The 25,005-nt window shown below is 42.4% G+C and overlaps 1 protein-coding gene across 2 annotated transcripts in view; it reads left to right on the top strand.

The window, feature by feature from the left end:
* LOC115143837 (plexin-B1-like) overlaps window positions 1-24,700 on the top strand; it is a 170,072-nt gene extending 145,372 nt beyond the window's left edge. Inside the window, exons 25-38 of one of the 2 annotated variants that reach the window (XR_010459700.1) lie at window positions 4,723-4,940; window positions 5,046-5,224; window positions 5,360-5,426; window positions 6,752-6,898; window positions 7,319-7,484; window positions 14,592-14,695; window positions 14,901-14,985; window positions 15,190-15,350; window positions 17,689-17,849; window positions 18,166-18,313; window positions 18,515-18,655; window positions 21,526-21,600; window positions 21,783-22,061; window positions 23,011-24,700. Coding sequence is in view for 1 of the 2 variants with exons in the window: in XM_065003961.1 (XP_064860033.1) it covers window positions 4,723-4,940; window positions 5,046-5,224; window positions 5,360-5,426; window positions 6,752-6,898; window positions 7,319-7,484; window positions 14,592-14,695; window positions 14,901-14,985; window positions 15,190-15,350; window positions 17,689-17,849; window positions 18,166-18,313; window positions 18,515-18,655; window positions 21,526-21,600; window positions 21,783-21,887 (1,757 nt within the window). In the remaining variant the exon portion in view is untranslated. Of the gene's footprint in view, window positions 1-4,722; window positions 4,941-5,045; window positions 5,225-5,359; window positions 5,427-6,751; window positions 6,899-7,318; window positions 7,485-14,591; window positions 14,696-14,900; window positions 14,986-15,189; window positions 15,351-17,688; window positions 17,850-18,165; window positions 18,314-18,514; window positions 18,656-21,525; window positions 21,601-21,782 lie in introns of both variants that reach the window. The other variant, XM_065003961.1, reaches the window with a different exon arrangement.
* Window positions 24,701-25,005: the final 305 nt, after the last annotated feature.

The following is a 25,005-nucleotide window of genomic DNA, read 5'->3' as shown; positions in this document are numbered from 1 at the left end:
GTGATATGAGGAAGGAAATGACATGGGAAGAGAGACATTTCAATATATTATTAACCCTCCAATAGGAGAGACATGGGATGAGAGACATTTCAATATATTACTAACCCTCCAATAGGAGAGACATGGGAAGAGAGACATTTCAATATATTACTAACCCTCCAATAGGAGAGACATGGGAAGAGAGACATTTCAATATATTACTAACCCTCCAATAGGAGAGACATGGGAAGAGAGACATTTCAATATATTACTAACCCTCCAATAGGAGAGACATGGGAAGAGAGACATTTCAATATATTACTAACCCTCCAATAAGAGAGACATGGGAAGAGAGACATTTCAATATATTACTAACCCTCCAATAGGAGAGACATGGGAAGAGAGACATTTCAATATATTACTAACCCTCCAATAGGAGAGACATGGGAAGAGAGACATTTCAATATATTACTAACCCTCCAATAGGAGAGACATGGGAAGAGAAACATTTCAATATATTACTAACCCTCCAATAGGAGAGACATGGGAAGAGAGACATTTCAATATATTACTAACCCTCCAATAGGAGAGACATGGGAAGAGAGACATTTCAATATATTACTAACCACCCAATAGGGAAGTAGCAGGCTCTTTCTATATTTCTCACCTATCCAATCCTTCCAGTGTGTGAACCCTGATAGAACTCTGATAAAAATCCAATCCTTTCAGTGTGTGAACCCTGATAGAACTCTGATAAAAATCCAATCCTTTCAGTGTGTGAACCCTGATAGAACTCTGATAGAATATCCAATCCTTTCAGTTTGTGAACCCTAATAGAACACTGATAAAAGCTAGGAAAAAAGAAAAACGAGATGCTTGAGAACCCCCTGTGTGTTTATTTATCCTTGACGCGGATGGATCCATTTTGTTTTTGAACTTTTTAAATAAAATGATATCATATAATCCCTGTGCGTATGAAATGTCTTCAAATTCCACTCAGTGGGCTTCTGACAATAACAAGTTTAATTTTGGCCCCTCTCCTCGCCCAATGTCAACATTCATTGCTTTTGAAGCAATAACACAATTCTCAGCATCTAGTTTCAATGTCAGCAGTCCATCGTTCAGTCGGACTATAATAAACTTTATTGTCCAGATCAAAGTGTGGAAACTTGGCTCTGCATTAGCATTGACAACATTTAAAACCATGAGTCGAGCTCCCTGGGGGATGTTTCTCATGGTTCTGGGGGCTTTCTGTCCAGTGAGGTAACTTCTGGACAATATATCTGTTCATTTAGCTGACCCTTTTAGCTTAAAATCCAAAAGTTCTGTATAGCCTTAAGGGGCCTCTTTTCTCCACTGACTTTCACTGGAGTGGCGGGGACTGTGAGTGGACACACACAGACACTCTCTAACACTAAAAAAAAGAAAGAGTCCACTGCTAGTTGCCATCTGTGTACAATGTTTACATACAGGTCTTCAATGAGCTTCGATACGGCTGCACAAGGCCAACTACGGCTGTTGCACAGAAAGCACATCGATTGGCTGATTCATTGTAAGCTTTGCATCGTGTTGGAGATTTTAACGTAACATTGAAGTTACATATCTGTAATGCTTATTGAGAAGTTTTTTGGCTATTGGACCAGGTCTCTTGGAAAAGAGATATTATCTCAATGAGAATAAAACGGTATAAATAAATGTAAAATAAAAAATATATATTTAATTTTTTTTTTTTTGTGTGCTTGTATATCGTTGTATTTCAAATTTGTGTGACTGTCCTTGTGTATCAGTGCTTTGTTACTTGTCATGTTTAGTTTATTGTGGACCACAGGAAGAAGCTGCTCTTGTAACTATTCCTGTTTATTTGTTGTATTTATTCCTCCTTGTATTTATTCCTCCTAATGGAAACTGAACTATAGAGGCACAAAATAGGTTAAAGGAAAAATAAAAAGAATTGGAGGTACTTATTCAAGAACAATTAAGTATAATGTATTACAAAAATAAAGGGAATTGGATGGAAAATGGTGAATCTTCAACAGAAATGCTACCAAAAAGAATTTACAGAAAGTCGTTACAAATGATGGAGTCATCCATGATTCACCAAATTATATTTTGAAAGAGGAAGCAAAATATTTTAAGCTCCTCCATTTACACTGAATGATGTTAACTGGAGGATTTCTTTCATAATAATAATAATGTCAAATGTAACATTTACAGAAAGACCTGTGTGAAGGCCAACTTACAGAAGAGGAACTTTTTTTGTCAATTAAATATTTTCAGTCTGGAACAACACCTGGGCTTGATGGTATACCAGTGGAGATTTTTTTTATTTTTTATGTACTCAGTCTTATGACAATGGTAGACTTTAAGGTACTCAACAAGAAGGTCTGATTTCATTATTACTAAAACAGGATTCAGGTGGTACGTATAAAGATCCAGTCCATTTAAAAAAAAAAAACTAGGCCTTTTACACTTCAATGTTGTGATGTGAAAATCCTGGCGAAATGCATAGCACATAGAATAAACAAGGTTTTACCAGATATTGTTCATCCTGATCAGACAGGTTTTTTATATGGACGATATATTGGCGATAATATATGATAATTATTTGAAACAATTGAACACTATGAAACATCAAAGATACCAGGCCTGGTCTTCATAGCAGATTTTGAAAAGGCGTTTGTTAAAGTACAACTAGAATTTATATATAAATGCCTGGATTACTTTAATTTTGGTAAATCTCTTATACAGTGGTTTAAGTTATGTACAGCAACCCCAGATATAAAATAGTAAATAATTGTTACTTCTCAGAAAGTATTGAGCTTTTAAGTGGAGTAAAACAAGGCTGTCCATTGTCTCCATATCTATTTATTATGGCCATTGAAATGCTAGCTATTAAAATTAGATCCAACAAGAACATCAAGGGGTTAGAAATCCAAGGGATAAAAACTAAAGTGTCAATGTATACCGATGACTCTAGTTTTTTATTAAGTCTGCAATCTGGATCCCTGCACAGTCTCATTGAAGATCTTGATCACTTTTCTAGCCTCTCTGGACTAAAACCTAATTATGACAAGTGTACCATATTGCGTATTGGATTGTTTAAAAAAATGTGTTTACACTACCTTGTAGTTTACCAATTAAAATGGGTGGATGGTAAAGTTAGACAAACTTGGTATTCACATCTCAAATATATATAAATGAACTTACCACAATCAATTTCAATAGAATGTTTGCAAAAATAGATAAGATTCTATTCTAAATAGATAAATACTATTTATGGAAAAATCACATTGATTAACTATTTAGTCCTATCACAGTTTACTTACTTACTAATGGCACTGCCTACTCCAGACAACTCGTTTTTTAAATCATATGAGCAAAAAAATATTTCATTTTATTTGGAATGCTAAGCCAGACAAAATTAAACATGCCTATTTATATAATGATTATGAGTTTGGGGGACTAAAATTAATAAATATTAAAGCTTTAAACCCTCACTAAAAGCTTCACTCATACATAAGTTATACTAAAACCCCAAATAGTTCTCCAAGAGATTATTAAGAAAGGCTTATCCTTTGTTCAAAAATTGCATTTTTGCTTTTATACAGGTTACAACTTCTCATTTCGGACTAATTGAAAATTACATTTTGTTGAAAGTATCGCCCTTTCTTAAACGAGCCATACGAAGCTGGTTACAATTTCAGTTTTATCCTCCAGAAAATATTGAACAAATATTACAACAAATGTTATGGTCAAACTCAAATATACTGATAAATAAAAATACATTCTTTATGGAAAGAAATTTTCAATTAGATTATATGTATTTAATTATATTATGATTATAAAGGGAGGAGTTATGTCACAAATACAGCCATGGAAAATATATGAGAATGTCTGCTCAATCCAAACTTACAATCAACTGATTTGCAGCATTACCACAAAAATGGAGGAGGCAAGTGGAAAAGGGAGAAGGTAGAGAACCTGTTTGCCTGCCATATATTAAAGGTACAAACTGGCTGAAAGGAACTGGCATAAATTGAAAAATTGACCAGTTTCATTTGAGGACAAAAATGTTGACAGCTGCACCATACAGGTTGCAAAATAAATGGGAAGGGATTTTCGATGTACCGATTCCATGGCTCATGGTTTATGAACTGGTACAAAAAACAACACTTGATTCAACACTTAGTGCTTCAATTTAAATATATATAGGATATAGGAATGGTTGAAAAAATCACCACATTCACTTCAAATTAACCTTACAGATAGCAGTGTTGGTCGATTTGGAAAGCCATAGTCAGGCAATAAATAATATAATAATAGTCGTAGGAACGTTTTTCATCTTCAGCTCACAATCTGTGGATTCTATACTATTAGAAAGGTTCAACGTGTATGTAAAACATCACAATTGAAAATACATGGCACATGGAAACCAAATGAGGGTGGTCTATGGTGATAGGTGGGAGTGGCTGAGGGTTGGGATTTTATTATTTTATTTTTTATTTTACCTTTATTTAACTAGGCAAGTCAGTTAAGAACAATGTTATTTTCAATGACGGCCTAGGAACAGTGGGTTAATGGCCTTGTTCAGGGGCAGAATGACAGCATTAATGTACATGTAAAATGTAGCACAAAAGCTGCAAAAAAACCAACAAGATATGTGTCCTCCAAATAGGGGGGATTAATAAAAATATATAAAGTTACACCCCCTTAATCTTTGAACTCCTCACCCTGCTCCCCTAGACTTGATGACGGAGATGATGGACATGTCCAGTGACCTGGTGGGCTCGGGCATCCCCTTCCTGGACTACCGGCACTATGCCGAGAGGATCTTCTTCCCGGGCCACCGCGAGTCGCCCCTGCGGAGGGATCTGGACGTACAGGAGAGTCGGCGGGCCACAGTGGAGCAGGGCCTGGTGCAGCTCTCTAACCTGCTCAACAGCAAACTCTTCCTCACCAAGGTAGGGCGACAGTGATGATGATTGGTGAAAGAACTGGACCGATTCTTACTATGTTATTGGACTCTTGATAGTCTAAAACAAGTTTGTCTTCCACCTCGCTACCAGTTCATCCATACTCTAGAGAGCCAGCGGACGTTCTCACCAAGGGACCGGGCCTACGTGGCCTCTCTCCTGACTGTGGCGCTGCATGGTAAACTGGAGTACTTCACAGACATCCTCAAGACCCTGCTCAATGACCTGGTGGAGCAGTACGTGGTCAAGAACCCTAAACTCATGCTGCGGAGGTAAGATAGGAAGAGATTTGGGGGTGTAGGTCAGGTGTGTGTGGGGGGGGGGTGTAGGTCAGGGTGAGTGTGGGGGGGTGTAGGTCAGGGTGTGTCGGAGAAGAGAATATGTGAAAGTGATTTTTTGCTTTACAGAACAGAGACAGTGGTGGAGAAGCTGCTGACCAACTGGATGTCCATCAGCCTCTATGCTTTCCTCAGGGTGAGTCGTAATCACAGGAATGACTTCTTCACAGAGGAGGAAATTATTAGTCTGGCTGACACCAGTCTTCCTGACTTCAGGGTCTGGAAAGGTTCCTTGATGTTGATGGCACGAAGTGTCGGTTAATGAAAAGGGCTGTTCTTTTTTTTAAGCTGATTTTTACTGTGTATTTCTCACTCCCAACACCCACATGTACAACCACAAACAGACCCTGGAGGCACCGCACCCCTTCTAATACAACGGTTGGATTTTCAAATCCAAACAAAGTGAGGTCCAAACCTCTAAGGAAAGAGAAAAGCATTTAAGAGAACCAATCAAAGCTCAACCCCTTTCTGCGCGAATATTGCATTTACAGTATTCTTATCCAGAGCAGTATGTCACAGCTCTCTCTCGCTGTGTTCCACATGAGTCGTGTCAGGACTGAGTACATCCTTGAAGTAATCACTGTTTAGCCACAATTGGACAGAAATGAAAGGACGCCACCACATGGCTTTCAGCTGTTCAGTCATTTCTAATCAGTAATGACTTCAAGGAAGGAAGGATGCACTTTCAAAGAATTCTGACTAGCCCTAGGCTTTATTCCAGGGTTGTGAATCTTGGCTATGTTATCCATGACAGTTTTAAACAGACTTGGCTATCTATATCTTACCTGGGTCAAATGGCTATTAGCATTCATTAGCAAGCGAAATGGAGGAATACATTTTTAGTATGTTGGTAAATGTCATGTCTCCTCGTCTTTCCCAGGACAATGATTGTTAGCATGATGCTAATTGTTTGCCGGATTGGTTATCATGATGCTAACTGTTTACATACATTTGTTAGTATTATGCTGACTGTTTACCTGATTTGTTAGCATTATGCTGACTGTTTACTTGATTTGTTAGCATTATGCTGACTGTTTACTTGATTTGTTAGCATTATGCTGACTGTTTACTTGATTTGTTAGCATTATGCTGACTGTTTACTTGATTTATTAGCATTATGCTGACTGTTTACTTGATTTGTTAGCATTATGCTGACTGTTTACTTGATTCGTTAGCTTTATGCTGACTGTTTACTTGATTTGTTAGCATTATGCTGACTGTTTACCTGATTTGTTAGTATTATGCTGACTGTTTACCTGATTTGTTAGTATTATGCTGACTGTTTACTTGATTTGTTAGCATTATGCTGACTGTTTACTTGATTTGTTAGCATTATGCTGACTGTTTACTTGATTTGTTAGCATTATGCTGACTGTTTATCTTGATTTGTTAACACGATGCTAATTGTTTACCTGTTTCGCTAGCATGATGCTAACTGTTGTTGTCTCCCCCTCTCTAAAGGACTCTGCAGGTGAGTCTCTCTACATGTTGTTCAGGGCTATCAAGCACCAGGTGGACAAGGGGCCGGTGGACGCGGTGACTGGCAAGGCCAAATACACGCTCAATGACAACCGTCTCCTCAGAGAGGATGTTGAGTACAAGACCCTGGTGAGAATACACACACTCAGACATTGACACACACTCATGCGGACACACAAAGACAAACACACACATTCAGACGTGTACACACACACACATTCAATCGTTGAGACACAACACTCGTACACATTTCTTTTTACATGTTAGTTATTTAGCAGACGCTCCTGTCCAGAGCGACTTACAGTTAGTTAATCATCTTCAGCTAGCTAGGTGAGACAACCACATTGTAAGTACATTTTTCCTCAATTCCTAAAGTAGTTATCAGCGAAGTCAGCGCAAGTAAAGGGGGAAAAGTCCAGTGTGGGTTTAACCACACACACAAACTCTCTTTTTTTTCTTCAGTGAAAAACCAGAGATAAATAGATCTAACGACCATCCAGGAAAGTGTGTTTTGTGAGTGATTGAAAGCCCCCCCCCCCCCCCCTCCAGACCCTGAACGTGTTGATGCAGGGCGGGGGGGTGAATGAGACCCAGCCGCTTCCCTCCAAGGTGCTGGACATAGACACCATCACCCAGGTGAAGGAGAAACTCCTGGACCAGGTCTACAAGGGCACCTCCTTCTCCCACCGGCCACACACAGACTCTCTGGACCTGGGTGAGGAACACACACACACACACAGACTCTCTGGACCTGGGTGAGGAACACACACACACACACACAGACTCTCTGGACCTGGGTGAGGACACACACACACACACACACACACACACACACATACTCTCTGGACCTGGGTGAGGAACACACATAAACACACACACACAGACTCTCTGGACCTGGGTGAGGAACACACACACACACAGACTCTCTGGGCCTGGGTGAGGAACACACACAGACTCTCTGGACCTGGGTGAGGAACACACACACACACACAGACTCTCTGGACCTGGGTGAGGAACACACACACACAGACTCTCTGGGCCTGGGTGAGGAACACACACACACAGACTCTCTGGGCCTGGGTGAGGAACACACACACACAGACTCTCTGGGCCTGGGTGAGGAACACACACACACACAGACTCTCTGGGCCTGGGTGAGGAACACACACACACACAGACTCTCTGGGCCTGGGTGAGGAACACACACACACACAGACTCTCTGGACCTGGGTGAGGAACACACACACACACACACACAGACTCTCTGGACCTGGGTGAGGAACACACACACACAGACTCTCTGGACCTGGGTGAGGAACACACATACACACAGGAAGATGCAGAGTTGTGGACTCGAGTCAGATGACTTGGACTCGAATTTGTGGATTCAAATTTACATTTACATACATTACATTTAAGTCATTTAGCAGACGCTCTTATCCAGAGCGACTTACAAATTGGTGCGTTCACCTTATGACATCCAGTGGAACAGCCACTTTACAATAGTGCATCTAAATCTTTTAAGGGGGGGTGAGAAGGATTACTTTATCCTATCCTAGGTATTCCTTAAAGACGTGGGGTTTCAGGTGTCTCCGGAAGGTGGTGATTGACTCCGCTGTCCTGGCGTCGTGAGGGAGTTTGTTCCACCATTGGGGGGCCAGAGCAGCGAACAGTTTTGACTGGGCTGAGCGGGAACTGTACTTCCTCAGTGGTAGGGAGGCGAGCAGGCCAGAGGTGGATGAACGCAGTGCCCTTGTTTGGGTGTAGGGCCTGATCAGAGCCTGGAGGTACTGAGGTGCCGTTCCCCTCACAGCTCCGTAGGCAAGCACCATGGTCTTGTAGCGGATGCGAGCTTCAACTGGAAGCCAGTGGAGGGAGTGGAGGAGCGGGGTGACGTGAGAGAACTTGGGAAGGTTGAACACCAGACGGGCTGCGGCGTTCTGGATGAGTTGTAGGGGTTTAATGGCACAGGCAGGGAGCCCAGCCAACAGCGAGTTGCAGTAGTCCAGACGGGAGAAGACAAGTGCCTGGATTAGGACCTGCGCCGCTTCCTGTGTGAGGCAGGGTCGTACTCTGCGGATGTTGTAGAGCATGAACCTACAGGAACGGGCCACCGCCTTGATGTTAGTTGAGAACGACAGGGTGTTGTCCAGGATCACGCCAAGGTTCTTAGCGCTCTGGGAGGAGGACACAATGGAGTTGTCAACCGTGATGGCGAGATCATGGAACGGGCAGTCCTTCCCGGGAGGAAGAGCAGCTCCGTCTTGCCGAGGTTCAGCTTGAGGTGGTGATCCGTCATCCACACTGATATGTCTGCCAGACATGCAGAGATGCGATTCGCCACCTGGTCATCAGAAGGGGGAAAGGAGAAGATTAATTGTGTGTCGTCTGCATAGCAATGATAGGAGAGACCATGTGAGGTTATGACAGAGCCAAGTGACTTGGTGTATAGCGAGAATAGGAGAGGGCCTAGAACAGAGCCCTGGGGGACGCCAGTGGTGAGAGCGCGTGGTGAGGAGACAGATTCTCGCCACGCCACCTGGTAGGAGCGACCTGTCAGGTAGGACGCAATCCAAGCGTGGGCCGCGCCGGAGATGCCCAACTCGGAGAGGGTGGAGAGGAGGATCTGATGGTTCACAGTATCGAAGGCAGCCGATAGGTCTAGAAGGATGAGAGCAGAGGAGAGTTAGCTTTAGCAGTGCGGAGCGGAGCGCCTCCGTGATACAGAGAAGAGCAGTCTCAGTTGAATGACTAGTCTTGAAACCTGACTGATTTGGATCAAGAAGGTCATTCTGAGAGAGATAGTGGGAGAGCTGGCCAAGGACGGCACGTTCAAGAGTTTTGGAGAGAAAAGAAAGAAGGGATACTGGTCTGTAGTTGTTGACATCGGAGGGATCGAGTGTAGGTTTTTTCAGAAGGGGTGCAACTCTCGCTCTCTTGAAGACGGAAGGGACGTAAGCCAGCGGTCAGGGATGAGTTGATGAGCGAGGTGAGGTAAGGGAGAAGGTCTCCGGAAATGGTCTGGAGAAGAGAGGAGGGGATAGGGTCAAGCGGGCAGGTTGTTGGGCGGCCGGCTGTCACAATACGCAAGATTTCATCTGGAGAGAGGGGAGAAAGAGGTCAGAGCACAGGGTAGGGCAGTGTGAGCAGAACCAGCGGTGTCGTTTGACTTAGCAAACGAGGATCGGATGTCGTCGACCTTCTTTTCAAAATGGTTGACGAAGTCATCTGCAGAGAGGGAGGAGGGGGGGGGGGGGGGGGGATTCAGGAGGGAGGAGAAGGTGGCAAAGAGCTTCCTAGGGTTAGAGGCAGATGCTTGGAATTTAGAGTGGTAGAAAGTGGCTTTAGCAGCAGAGACAGAAGAGGAAAATGTAGAGAGGAGGGAGTGAAAGGATGCCAGGTCCGCAGGGAGGCGAGTTTTCCTCCATTTCCGCTCGGCTGCCCGGAGCCCTGTTCTTTTTTGATGACTCGACTTGATAGAAAATAAAATGACTTGACTTGGACTTGAAGCCTCAAGACCCTGTACTGACTTGAGACTGATGACTTGAAATTATCTGACCAGGTTTTGTAACGTTTTGTTACTCATTTTGTGGCACAGAGTCTACATGGATTACTCTACACACAGCCAGAGATTGGAGCCACAGCAACGCCCTTGTAAAAAAGAAAACACACACACAAAAAACATGCAAGTTGCAACAGATAGGTTAGTGAAACGCACATTCGGTACTCTGATTGGACCAGCAAACTGTCACTCAACACAGGTCGGGTGAGCTAGCAAACAGATTGCTGATTTGCTGTACAGCTATTGGATCGGGTAAAGCTCAAACGTCAAATTGTAGGGAGAGAGGATTGCCATAATAAATACATTTGCAGCTCCAAACATTGTTTGGCGATCAATAATATTAACTGTTTACTTTGCAAGCTCACCAGCAATGGAGCAACAATTACTCGCATAGGCCTTCATTTGTATTTATCCGTTATTTTACCAGGTAAGTTGACTGAATACACATTCTCATTTGCAGCAACGACCTGGGGAATAGTTACAGGGGAGAGGGGGATGAATGAGCCAATTGTAAACTGGGAATTATTAGGTGACCGTGATGGTTTGAGGGCCAGATTGGGAATTTAGCCAGGACACCGGGGTTAACACCCCTACTCTTACGATAAGTGCCATGGGATCTTTAATGACCGCAGAGAGTCAGGACACCCCATCAGAAAGACGGCACCCTACACAGGGCAGTGTCCCCAATCACTGGCCTGGGGCATTGGGATATTTTTTAGACAAGAGAAAAGAGTGCCTCCTACTGGCCCTCCAACACCCCTTCCAGCAGCATCTGGTCTCCCATCCAGGAACTGACCAGGACCAAGCCTGCTTAGCTTCAGAAGCAAGCCAGCAGTGGTATGCAGGGTGGTATGCTGCTGGCAAAAGTGGTTTTGTATGTAATAATTACTTGAAATGTAGAATTAACTTAAGCTAGCATTTGGAAGTTTTTGATAAGATGAATTATACGCCTACTGTGGGAAGATGCTCTCCAAACTCCCACCAGTGGAGCGTGAGTTTGTTCTCTTGTTGAAATGTTGTCTTTGCTTTGCACAGCCCTGTGTGGTAAATCTATTTTCCATGTAATACTAAAGTAATTGCTAGCGTTTCATCATTCCATCCCCGTACCTTTTATTGCATCACGTAGACATGTTTGTTTCATGTTGGTACATTTAAATTTAGCCAACCATTTCTTACGCTGCTCTGAGTGGGCACGATGTTTATAGTACACATGAACGTTCGCAAGACTCATGAGGTAGAAGTTCTGTTTATTTAATGAAATATATGGTTTCATTTGTTGATATTTCCAGTGTTCTGTCGGAGTTCCGTGTGTCTCTGTCAGTTTGGTTGTGTGTAATAGGAGCGCACGGGCCTCAGTACACATAGTAGATATCTTTGGAGTCAGAATAAGAGAAAATGATGCTTGCTCAAAGAAATATAATTAAAAATAATTGTCTGATTTAGCTGACTGTATCAATGTGGAAATTGCCTTTTACATTGTAGAACCTGTTTATTGGTTGTTTTTGCCAGTTGCGTAATCCTATGATCCTGGGGGCCTAGTGTTTCTAACATTCTAATAATAATGTTATTATGCAGGTCTACCTGTTTGAGCTCCTGTTAGACAGATTCCATGTGGTTTCACAAGGGGAGGCTGTACAGTCTTGCCCACTACCTGTGTCTGTTCAGATAGGACCGGTTAATGAGCCTGATACCAAGGATATTTCTTTTGGGCTATTTCCCGTGTATATTTGGTATGACATGGCACATTCACCATTGGATCAAGACCTGTAAATAAACCTGCCTTGCCATCAGTTACAAGGTTCATATTTTACAATTAGAGAAGACAAAATAATGAAAAGGGCTGTCTGTCCTCAATAAATAGACAAAGATTTGGAGTTGAACAAGTCATTGCATGTATGGATTTAGTTTTTTACTTGACTTGAGACTTGAAAACTTGTCATTTGACTGGACTTTGTTAGAATACGAGACTTGGGTTTGACTTGCTGTTAGAATACGAGACTTGGGTTTGACTTGTTGTTAGAATACGAGACTTGGGTTTGACTTGTTGTTAGAATACGAGACTTGGGTTTGACTTGTTGTTAGAATACGAGACTTGGGTTTGACTTGCTGTTAGAATACGAGACTTGGGTTTGACTTGCTGTTAGAATACGAGACTTGGGTTTGACTTGTTGTTAGAATACGAGACTTGGGTTTGACTTGTTGTTAGAATACGAGACTTGGGTTTGACTTGCTGTTAGAATACGAGACTTGGGTTTGACTTGCTGTTAGAATACGAGACTTGGGTTTGACTTGCTGTTAGAATACGAGACTTGGGTTTGACTTGCTGTTAGAATACGAGACTTGGGTTTGACTTGCTGTTAGAATACGAGACTTGGGTTTGACTTGTTGTTAGAATACGAGACTTGGGTTTGACTTGTTGTTAGAATACGAGACTTGGGTTTGACTTGTTGTTAGAATACGAGACTTGGGTTTGACTTGCTGTTAGAATACGAGACTTGGGTTTGACTGGTTGTTAGAATACGAGACTTGGGTTTGACTGGTTGTTAGAATACGAGACTTGGGTTTGACTTGCTGTTAGAATACGAGACTTGGGTTTGACTTGCTGTTAGAATACGAGACTTGGGTTTGACTTGCTGTTAGAATACGAGACTTGGGTTTGACTTGCTGTTAGAATACGAGACTTGGGTTTGACTTGCTGTTAGAATACGAGACTTGGGTTTGACTTGCTGTTAGAATACGAGACTTGGGTTTGACTTGCTGTTAGAATACGAGACTTGGGTTTGACTTGCTGTTAGAATACGAGACTTGGGTTTGACTTGCTGTTAGAATACGAGACTTGGGTTGACTTGCTGTTAGAATATGAGACTTGGGTTTGACTCCAGTCTTGACCCGTTCTACTTGGGACTCGACTTGAGACTCGAACCTTGTGACTTGAATAATAGTAACTTGGTCCCACCACTGGGAAGATGTGCATACAGACGCTCACACACACACTTTCACACATACCTTTCCCCTCCTCACTCACTGGATCTGATCAATGTTATTTGGTAGTGACTGAGACTAAAGTGATGTATAGTGTATTATAATAGTGTTCTTTTTCATTCTGTGTATAGCCCTGTCTACATACTGTGTGTGTCTTCATTCTGTGTATAGTCCTGGCTACATACTGTGTGTGTCTACATTCTGTGTATAGGCCTGTCTACATACTGTGTGTGTTTCATTCTGTGTATAGTCCTGGCTACATACTGTGTGTGTCTTCATTCTGTGTATAGTCCTGTCTAACATACTGTATGTGTTTCATTCTGTGTATAGTCCTGTCTAACATACTGTGTGTGTCTTCATTCTGTGTATAGGCCTGTCTACCTACTGTGTGTGTCTACATTCTGTGTATAGGCCTGTCTACATACTGTGTGTGTTTCATTCTGTGTATAGTCCTGTCTAACATACTGTATGTGTTTCATTCTGGGTATAGGCCTGTCTACATACTGTGTGTGTTTCATTCTGTGTATAGTCCTGTCTAACATACTGTATGTGTTTCATTCTGTGTATAGGCCTGTCTACCTACTGTGTGTGTCTACATTCTGTGTATAGGCCTGTCTACATACTGTGTGTGTCTTCATTCTGTGTATAGTCCTGTCTACATACTGTGTGTGTCTACATTCTGTGTATAGGCCTGTCTACATACTGTGTGTGTCTTCATTCTGTGTATAGTCCTGTCTAACATACTGTATGTGTTTCATTCTGTGTATAGGCCTGTCTACATACTGTGTGTGTTTCATTCTGTGTATAGTCCTGTTTAACATACTGTGTGTGTTTTCATTCTGTGTATAGGCCTGTCTACATACTGTGTGTGTCTACATTCTGTGTATAGTCCTGTCTAACATACTGTATGTGTTTCATTCTGTGTATAGGCCTGTCTACATACTGTGTGTGTCTACATTATGTGTATAGTCCTGTCTAACATACTGTATGTGTTTCATTCTGTGTATAGGCCTGTCTACATACTGTGTGTGTTTTCATTCTGTGTATAGTCCTGTCTAACATACTGTATGTGTTTCATTCTGTGTATGGTCCTGTCTAACATACTGTATGTGTTTCATTCTGTGTATAGGCCTGTCTACATACTGTATGTGTTTCATTCTGTGTATAGGCCTGTCTACATACTGTGTGTGTTTTTCATTCTGTGTATAGGCCTGTCTACATACTGTGTGTGTTTTCATTCTGTGTATAGTCCTGTCTAACATACTGTGTGTGTTTCAGAGTGGAGGTCTGGTGTAGCAGGTCATCTGATCCTGTCTGATGAAGACCTGACGTCTATTGTCCAGGGCAATTGGAAACGCCTCAACACACTCCAACACTACAAGGTCTGCACCCAAATCAAACAGTCATAAAGCTTTATAAAGAGTTTATAACACTCCGTAGTGGTCTTAAGATTTTGTCAAATTCATGTTTCTAAGCCTTTAATGGTATTACACTTCATTAACCCTTCATAAGCATTCACAAAGCCTTCATAGTGCATCTATATCATATTCATGAGAGATGTCTAACACTGTTGTGGTTGTGGTTCAGGTTGCAGATGGCGCGACAGTGGCTTTGGTCCCGCGCCACAGCAAACACATTCATCACGACAACCACGACTACGTGGCAGGTGAAAGTGAGTTGCACTTGCATTTTATTTCCACTTTTGTAGAATAAGTATGGATGCATCTCATCTTGAGAAAGGCCACTAGGCTGAAACGTTGACTCAAATGTTAACTTTTGTGAAATATGTAAAATAATATAACATTTTAAATGGCCCTTTCTTGCTAACTCTCTTTCTCAACCCTTCTCCTTTCTTCTGTCCTCCTCCCCCGTTCAGAGACGCCCATGCTGGAGGATGCAGACGAGGGCGGGGTGAGGCTGTGGCACCTGGTCAAGGCCGGTGAAGAGCCTGAGCTACCCAAGCACCGCCGCGGCAGCGTGAGGGAGAGGGCCAAGGCAATACCAGAGATCTACCTCACACGTCTGCTCTCCATGAAGGTAGATACTGGACCCACACAGACACACACATTGCATGTACGCGCACTCACATATCACCCACACACGCCTGGCAGATACTGTAGACACACGGCAGGTAGATACTATAGACACACGGCAGGTAGATACTGTAGACACACGGCAAATAGACACACAGCAGGTAGATACTGTAGACACACACACACATGGCAGGTAGATACTGTAGACACACACACACATGGCAGGTAGATACTGTAGACACACACACACATGGCAGGTAGATACTGTGACACACACACACATGGCAGACACACACACACATGGCAGGTAGATACTGTAGACACACACACACATGGCAGGTAGATACTGTAGACACACACACACATGGCAGGTAGATACTGTAGACACACACACACATGGCAGGTAGATACTGTAGACACACACACACATGGCAGGTAGATACTGTAGACACACACACACATGGCAGGTAGATACTGTAGACACACACACACATGGCAGGTAGATACTGTACACACACACACACGGCAGGTAGATAGACACACACACACATGGCAGGTAGATACTGTAGACACACACACACATGGCAGGTAGATACTGTAGACACACACACACATGGCAGGTAGACACACACACTGTAGACACACACACACACACATGGCAGGTAGATACTGTAGACACACACACACACATGGCAGGTAGATACATGGCAGGTAGATACTGTAGACACACACACACACGGCAGGTAGATACTGTAGACACACACACACACACACGGCAGGTAGATACTGTAGACACACACACACACATGGCAGGTAGATACTGTAGACACACACACACATGGCAGGTAGATACTGTAGACACACACACACATGGCAGGTAGATACTGTAGACACACACACACACATGGCAGGTAGATACTGTAGACACACACACACATGGCAGGTAGATACTGTAGACACACACACACACACTGTAGACACACACACACATGGCAGGTAGATACTGTAGACACACACACACGGCAGGTAGATACTGTAGACACACACACACACACGGCAGCAGGATACTAGATACTGTAGACACACACACACACATGGCAGGTAGATACTGTAGACACACACACACACATGGCAGGTAGTACACACACACATACTGTAGACACACACACACACACGGCAGGTAGATACTGTAGACACACGACACACACACACACACATGGCAGGTAGATACTGTAGACACACACACACATGGCAGGTAGATACTGTAGACACACACACACACGGCAGGTGATACACACACACACACACGGCAGGTAGATACTGTAGACACACACACACACATGGCACACACACACACACGGCAGGTAGATACTGTAGACACACACACACACGGCAGGTAGATACTGTAGACACACACACACACACACACGGCAGGTAGATACTGTAGACACACACACACACACACGGCAGGTAGATACTGTAGACACACACACACACACACACGGCAGGTAGATACTGTAGACACACACACACACACACACGGCAGGTAGATACTGTAGACACACACACACACACACACGGCAGGTAGATACTGTAGACACACACACACACACACGGCAGGTAGATACTGTAGACACACGGCAGGTAGATACTGTAGACACACACACACATGGCAGGTAGATACTGTAGACACACACACACACATGGCAGGTAGATACTGTAGACACACACACACACACGGCAGGTAGATACTGTAGACACACACACACACACGGCAGGTAGATACTGTAGACACACGGCAGGTAGATACTGTAGACACACGGCAGGTAGATACTGTAGACACACGGCAGGTAGATACTGTAGACACACGGCAGGTAGATACTGTAGACACACGGCAGGTAGATACTGTAGACACACGGCAGGTAGATACTGTAGACACACACACACACACGGCAGGTAGATACTGTAGACACACACACACACGGCAGGCAGATACTGTAGACACACACACACGGCAGGTAGCCTGGAGGTTAGACCTTTGGGACAGTAACTGATAGTTCACTGGTTTGAATCCCAGAGCCGACAAGGTGAAACATCTGTAGATGTGCCCTGAGCAAGGCACTTGACCCCAATTTCTCCAGAGGCGCTGGACAATGGTGACCCTGGCTGTGACCCCACTCCCTCCGGGTGTCTCGGGGAATTGGGGAACATATTTCCACAAGTGTGTAACAGGACAAACATAATCACCCCTCAAATTATAAGGAATTATTACTACACATATACACTCCCACATTGACTTTCAAAACTGAGCAAAACCCCTAACCTTCTCCCTCCCTCCACAGGGCACTCTGCAGAAGTTTGTGGACGACCTGTTCACGGTGATCCTGTCCACCAGTCGTCCCGTTCCGCTGGCCGTCAAGTACTTCTTTGACCTGCTGGACGACCAGGCGCAGCACCACGCCATCACCGACCCTGAGACCATCCACATCTGGAAGACCAACAGGTACAAACATACACACCTAGGCAGAAGCACACACACACTCACGAGTGTGTACAAGCAAACACGCAGACAAACACACGCATGTACATGGACACATTCACGCGCACACACATACATCCTGATTCCTTCCACATCTAGAAGACCAACAGGTACACACTCACGCACACACTGACTAATGAGACCATCCACATCTGTGTCCTTGCATACGTGTATGTGTGTTTACGTTATAATGTGGTTGGATGATATACGTAACATATGAACATAACAGTTCTTATCCATACATGTAAGTCCCTTTCCCTCCCTCATTCCCTCCGTCCAGTTTGCCCCTGAGGTTCTGGATCAACATTGTAAAGAACCCCCAGTTTATCTTTGACGTCCAGCCCTCGGACCACGTGGACGCCGTGCTAACGGTCATCTCCCAGACCTTCATGGACTCCTGCACCACCTCAGAGCATAAACTGGGCAGGGTGAGCGAGAGGAGGGAAAGGAATGGGGATACCTATTCAGTTGTACAACTGAATGCATTTAACTGAAATGTGTCATCCACATTTAACCCAACCCCTCTGGGGAGGAGTTGACTGGGCCACGGGAAACTGTGGAAGGTGGAAGTGGTTCTTTATATCTGGTAATCTCTCTCACGTTCTGTCTCTCTATCTCTCTGTCTCTAGGATTCACCAATAAACAAACTGCTTTATGCCAGAGATATCCCCCGGTACAAGCAGATGGTGGAAAGGTACTACGCTGACATCAGACAGACCATCTCTGCCAGTGACCAGGAGATGAACTCCGCACTAGCAGAACTATCCAGGGTTGGTCTTTTACTTCAGTTTATTAATTCAGTAAAACACTGTTCACTCAAGCGATTTTTGGCAAACGCATCATTGTCACAGTTTTTGCACTCTACTAAAAGTGCTCTACCTTAAACTTGACATTTTTTGCAACAGTTTTTGATGAATCAAAAAAAACAAATTACATTTGAGTTTGCTATTCTTTTAATTGGTTATTTGCAGGGGTTGGATCAAGTTCAGGGAACTAAAGTGATCTGTACTGTTCTGGAACAGAACCGTTATTTTAAAAGCATTTGAACTGGTTAATAACGTTCTTTTACCTTCCGGGCACTTTTTTTCAGTCCCGCAACAAAGCGCCTCACTATGTCACTCAGAAACGTATTCGAGTTTCTTCCTGCCAGCTAAAAATCGTTGCCAGTGTGTGTAGACTACCTGCCCCTCTGAAGCGTAGGTTTCTGAAGTCTATTGACTTTACAAGTGTGATTCAGAAATTGAGATTTTTAATTAGAGAAGAATGGATTAACTTTTTCAATGCTGGTTAAGGATACTATATTTATCACGTTTAACATTGAATTAACTACAAAAAGGTAAGACGTTTTTAATTCTGGTGCCACTCTGCACACACAAGCTTGGTCCAACGTTAAGCCAACTCTCGGAAGTTCAATGACATTCAATATATATTTTTTCTCCCCAATCTACACACAATGAAAACATGTTTTTAGAATTTACACTCCTGACTCGATACATTTTATAAAAGCAACTTTGGCGGCGATTACAGATTTGAGTTGTCTTGGGTATGTCTGTATCAGTTTCGCACATCTGGATTTGGGGATTTTCTCCTATTCTTCCTTGCAATTTTTCTCAAGCTCTTAAATTAGATGGGGAGCGGCAGTGAACAGCAATCTTCAAGTCTTTCCACAGATTTTCAATGGGCTTTGGCTGGGCCACTCAAGGACTTTCACATTCTTGTTCTGAAGCCATTCCACCATTCCTTTGGCTGTATGCTTGGTCATTGTCCTGTTGGAATGTAAATCTTCGCCCCAGTGTAAGGTCTTTGCACTCTGAAGCAGGTTCTCATCAAGGATTTGCCTGTATTTGGCTCCATTCATTGTTTCCTCTATCCTTACCAGTCTCCCAGTCCCTGCCGCTGAAAACCAACCTCATAGCATGATGCTGCAAACATCATACTTCACGGTAGGGATGGTGTTAGACAGGTGATGAGCTGTGCCTGGTTTTCTCCAGACATAAGTCTTTGCATTCAGGCCAGAGTTCAATTTTTGTCTCATCAGACCACAGAATCGTGTGCCTTATGATCTGAGTCTTTCATGTGCCTTTTTGCAAACTCCTGGCAAAGAACCATGTGCCTTTTTCTCAGGAGTGTCTTCCGTCTGGCCGCTCTCCCATAAAGCCCAGATTGGTGAAGTGCTGTAGAGACTATAGTCCTTCAGGCAGGTTCTCCCAGCTCAGCCAAGGAACTCTGTAGTTCTGTCAGAGTGGTCGTTGTGTTCTCCCTGACCAAGGTCCTTCTTGCCCGGTTGCTCAGTTTGATCAGACAGCAGAGTGGGTAGTTTCATATTTTTTTATATTTCCCAATGATGGAGACCACTATGCTCTCAGAAACTTTCAACACTCTAGAAATTGTTTTATACCCTTCCTCAGATATATGCCTCATCACAATAATATCTCTGAGATCTACAGATCCTTGGACTTCGTGGTATAGTTTCTGCTCTGACATGCACTGTCAGCTGTGGGACCTTAAGTAGACAGATGTGTTTCTATCTAAATCATGTCCAAACAATTGAATTGGCCACAGGTGAACTCCAATCAAGTTGTAAGACATCTCAAGGATGATCAAAGGAAATTGGATACACCTGAGCTCAATTTGGAGTGTCATAGCAAAGGGGTATGAATAGTTATGCAAATTAGATTTCTGTACTTCATTTTCAATCAATTTAGAAAAATGTCTAAAAACATGTTTTCACGTTTTCATGATGGGTTATTATTGTGTGAAGATGGGTGGAAAAAAAACTATTTAATTCATTTTGAATTTAGGCTGTAACAAAATGTGGAATAAGTCAAGGAGCAAGCTGCTCTATCCTCACTGAAGATTGAAGTAATTTAATATCGGGATAAATGTTGTTTTTTTGTGACTATTTCAGAGGTTTAAAAAGGAACACAAAGGAACTATATAAACTTACTTTTTGTGGGGTTTAAACCAGTTCAGAACTTTATTTTGCAGGTCGGAACAGTGGAACGTAACAAAATAAATAATGGTTCTGTTCAGAACAACACAATTGGAAAATAATTTTGGTTTCATCCCCTGGTACTTTGTCCTATTGTTTAAGGTGCACTATGCAGAAATCGCTTTGCCATTTCCTCGTTGCTAATATTCCAATAGTTTGCCTAATTTAAGTTTATTTCACAAAACAAGCAAGTATAGTGGAAATACTCATTGTACCATCTATACAGCTGTGAAATATCTTTTCCATAACCAGCTGTTTGAAAAAATTAAATGGAAGAATGGGAAGCATAGAAATAGCGCACTTAGAACAGATATACAGCTTCTTAGACTTGCTTTCAATGAGTGTGACAGATCTATAACTCACATTTCAATGTGAATTTGGCTGGGTCGCCCAAAAAGTTACATATTGCAGTTTGTATCTCATTTTCAAATGTTTTTTAAAATTACTGTCACCCCTATTACTGTGAATATAGCTGATCTAGTGATCAGAGTGGGCCTATACTTTAAAGCAATGTATGCCTAGAACACTTTAAATATATCCTTTTGTTAATAGAACCAGCTTTAATAGAAACTCTATTAGCACATTTAAGTGTGTGCGTATTATTTATTTGTAGTGACTTAAAGTCTAAATGTTTTTGTTTTTTTCCAGAATTACTCAGGCGATTTGAATTACCTTGTTGCCCTGCACGAGTTGTACAAGTACATCAACAAGTACTATGACCAGGTGAGTTTTTATTATCTCTTGTGTGGTTGGATGGAATGACACATCAGAGCTGTGTCTTTTGGTTTACCTTACATCTGTCTTTCACTCCACCCCCTCTCACTCACTCCATCTCCGTCTCTCCCTCCATCTAACTCTCTCACTCTCTCTTCATCCCTCTCCATCCCTTCCTTGCTCTCTCTCAGATCATCGGGGCCCTAGAAGAGGACAGCACGGCCCAAAAGATGCAGCTGGGCTACCGGCTCCAGCAGATCGCTGCAGCCGTAGAGAACAAAGTCACTGACTTGTGACAGTGAAACCACTGACCAAGACCACGTCGGCAGAGGGGACCACATTAAGAGACCCACAGGAGTGGGGGAGGGAAACTCAGAGGGGGTGGGTTAGGAGGATGGACAGACCGGACCAATAGACAGATCAACACAAAATCCCCCTACTGTCAGAAGAGGGGAAGTATGGTTCTAGGGGTAAGGACCCCAAACACCCCACCCCTTTTCCACATTAAGGAGCAATGAGTGACTGTTGTTCACACACAACAGTCACCCAGGGGGTTGAAAAGGGGATGTGGTGTATTGGGCTGCTGAACACGTGAAACTCTCTAGAGGTGGTGGTATACTCTCCACTGTGGACAAGACAGGAGGGAAAGATAAAGGGAGACACACAAACAGACGAGGAGCCTTTGTTTGTATGTCCCATCCGTTCACCCTTCAGCCCTGAGTTGGACCACATTGTGGCATCTGCCTCTCTTGTAGAACTCTCTGTGGAACTAGAATAAGTGGCTTGGGAGATCCGGACGTTACCTGATGTGTCAATGGAAACGTGCTGAAGTCTCATATGAATGAATGAAAGGAAGACTTATGTCTATCAAAATGCTGGTTGTAGCTAGATGGAGAGCAAGTGTGAGTGAGAGTTGGAAGGGACCATGCTGGTTTCCCCCCTCATTCAAGACGCAACATCCCTTTCCACATGAAATGTGGTGTGAAAAGTTTTATTAGCATTTAATAAACATTCTCTAGATATTACATTGTCAACAATGCAGTTGCATACAGTACCTTTCCTAGGGGCTTGAGTCTTATAAGTTATCGGCACTCTCTACCTCCTTTTACTCACCTGAAAACTCAAGTTATCCTCTTATTTCTTTAACCCTGAAGCTTTTTCTTGTGTTTCGTGGTTTGTCTGCTAGGTTAAACCAGATTGCTCTCTCCCTCTGACTCTCTTTATGTCAAAACAGTAGCTTTGTTCCATATCCGTCCAAATCATAAGTACCCGTAGTATCTTTCGGAGTAGTGGACAAATGCCACATACGCGCACACACACACACACACACAGAGTTCACTCAATCATGACACTCTTGAGACGACTCTTCTTTTTTAATGTTTTTTTAAATGTGTAATTATTGCCATTCCGCTTTTTCAGGTAGCTCCCGAGTCTATACAAATCTGTGTTCCTCTTTATGGTATTGAATGGGAGGAAGATGTTAATGTCGGAGTTGAAATGAACAGCTCTTGGAAAGAGGCTCCAGCTCGCGCTCTGCAGGACTAAAGAAAGAATGATACTGAAAGCAAAGAAGCAGTCTTTTCAAAAGGTACTGGAAATAGGTGACCGTGTGAATGTTTTGATGTTTTTAAAGGGTAACAGTCACTGGAGGGACACTAGATCATAGATTAAACAAACAAATCTCAACTGTAGAATTGTATATATTTCAAACATGTGTCCCACCGTATTTTATGGTGTATATTCATACAGCTTTCCTTGTTGTACATTTTTAACATAACTTTTTTTTTAAAACAAGAAAAGTCTATTGAATCATGTTCTCATGGTCTGCTGTTGTGAGGTAGCTTATTTATCTGACAATTGGCATCTGCGCCGTTGATATGTGTATTGCAGTTATTCTATTGAACACAAGATGGCGACAGCTCCTACGTTTGTTGAACTTGTTCTCTAACACTGCTGTTTTAACTGTCTATATGTAAGTCGCTCTGGATAAGAGCGTCTGCTAAATGACTTAAATGTAAATGTATAAGGTTTCACAGAAGATACTTTGACCTAGTCACATTTTGCAACGTTTGATTAAGTATTAGAATTATAACTACATTGCCATTTCTGTACTTTACCGAAACTCGTTTTCTTATGATTTACCCATGGGTTGTGTTATTCATAATTTGCTCATCTCTGCATTCTCTATTAGACTATAGCGTCATTTTCTAACAGTATGCATATCCCAAATGGCACCCTAGTCCCTATATATGCGTATCCCAAATGGCACCCTAGTCCCTATATATAGTGCACTACTTTTGATTAGAGCCTTATGTAGGAAATAGGGTGCCATTTGGGACAGAAACCTAGACTAATCATTCTATCCCACAGAGCTTGATGGTTTGAAGTTGTGATTAAATATTTTGGTAAAGCTGTGTACCAAGAACGTTATCACACGAATTGGAGGTGTTGCATGTATGTTAACGACACATAACTGATGTTAGACTTATGGATGAAGACATTTAACACTACCCATGTGGTAGGCTATATCTTTATATGCGGGTGCACTGTTGGCTTTCTAGTGAGTAGACACCAATAAGAGGCTGACAATGAGTCAGCAGATTGGTCATTTAACTGTAAAACCCAATCAAATGATCAGTTTTGTCCTATTTTGATAATAATTTTGAAGAGATTAAAGTGTATGTAGTTTTTGCGTTGCATGCTATTGTGTGGGTTCTCCAGTTTGCTGCATTTTCCTGTTCACCGCCATTGTCCCTAGATTGCACAGCATAAACGAGTCATAGTAGCTTATTGGTTAACATCACACTATTTTTCAATGGACAATTTGTATTGTCATATGCTTTCAATGTAGACTAGTATTATGTATGAAGCCTAATAATGGTGAAGAGAGCAGGTGGTGGTCATTTGAAGGAAAACTATTGTTAGGCTGTATAAATTTAGCTATGTAGAGCAGGCTCTGCAAGGAGCACTTTAAGGTTGATTTTTATTTTGTCTGTTAATATAGTTGTACATAATGATTGAATAATGTAACTTGTAGCGACTTTACCTGCTGTTTAATAAGAGTGTAAATTCCTACATATGGTGAGGTAATAAAGTATTTGTAAAATCATATGGTCTTTGTCTACATCTGTCTCATATGGGGGTAGATTTAAAGTGAAGGGAATTATTCTATTACTTGTTTCTTCTTTATCTACAATGACATTAAATACTTGGAGCAGTATATGAGAGCACATCGGTAGACATTCACCATATTGTTTTCAGACCAGTGCGAGGAAATGTGGAATGGAAGACTTGACTATAACTGATTTTTATTTTATTTTAGGTAATCCTAACTATTTTCCTGTTACAAAAAAAAGTATAATCTGAAAAAGCAGTGTCCTTTCACTTAGTCATGAAACAGAAATAATCAACCTA

This window comes from Oncorhynchus nerka, linkage group LG2 (assembly GCF_034236695.1).
Source record: "Oncorhynchus nerka isolate Pitt River linkage group LG2, Oner_Uvic_2.0, whole genome shotgun sequence".
In the NCBI taxonomy this organism is placed as follows: Eukaryota; Metazoa; Chordata; class Actinopteri; order Salmoniformes; family Salmonidae; genus Oncorhynchus; species Oncorhynchus nerka.
The sequence above is the reverse complement of the archived record's forward strand: the minus strand, read 5'-3'. Positions and strand labels throughout refer to the sequence as shown.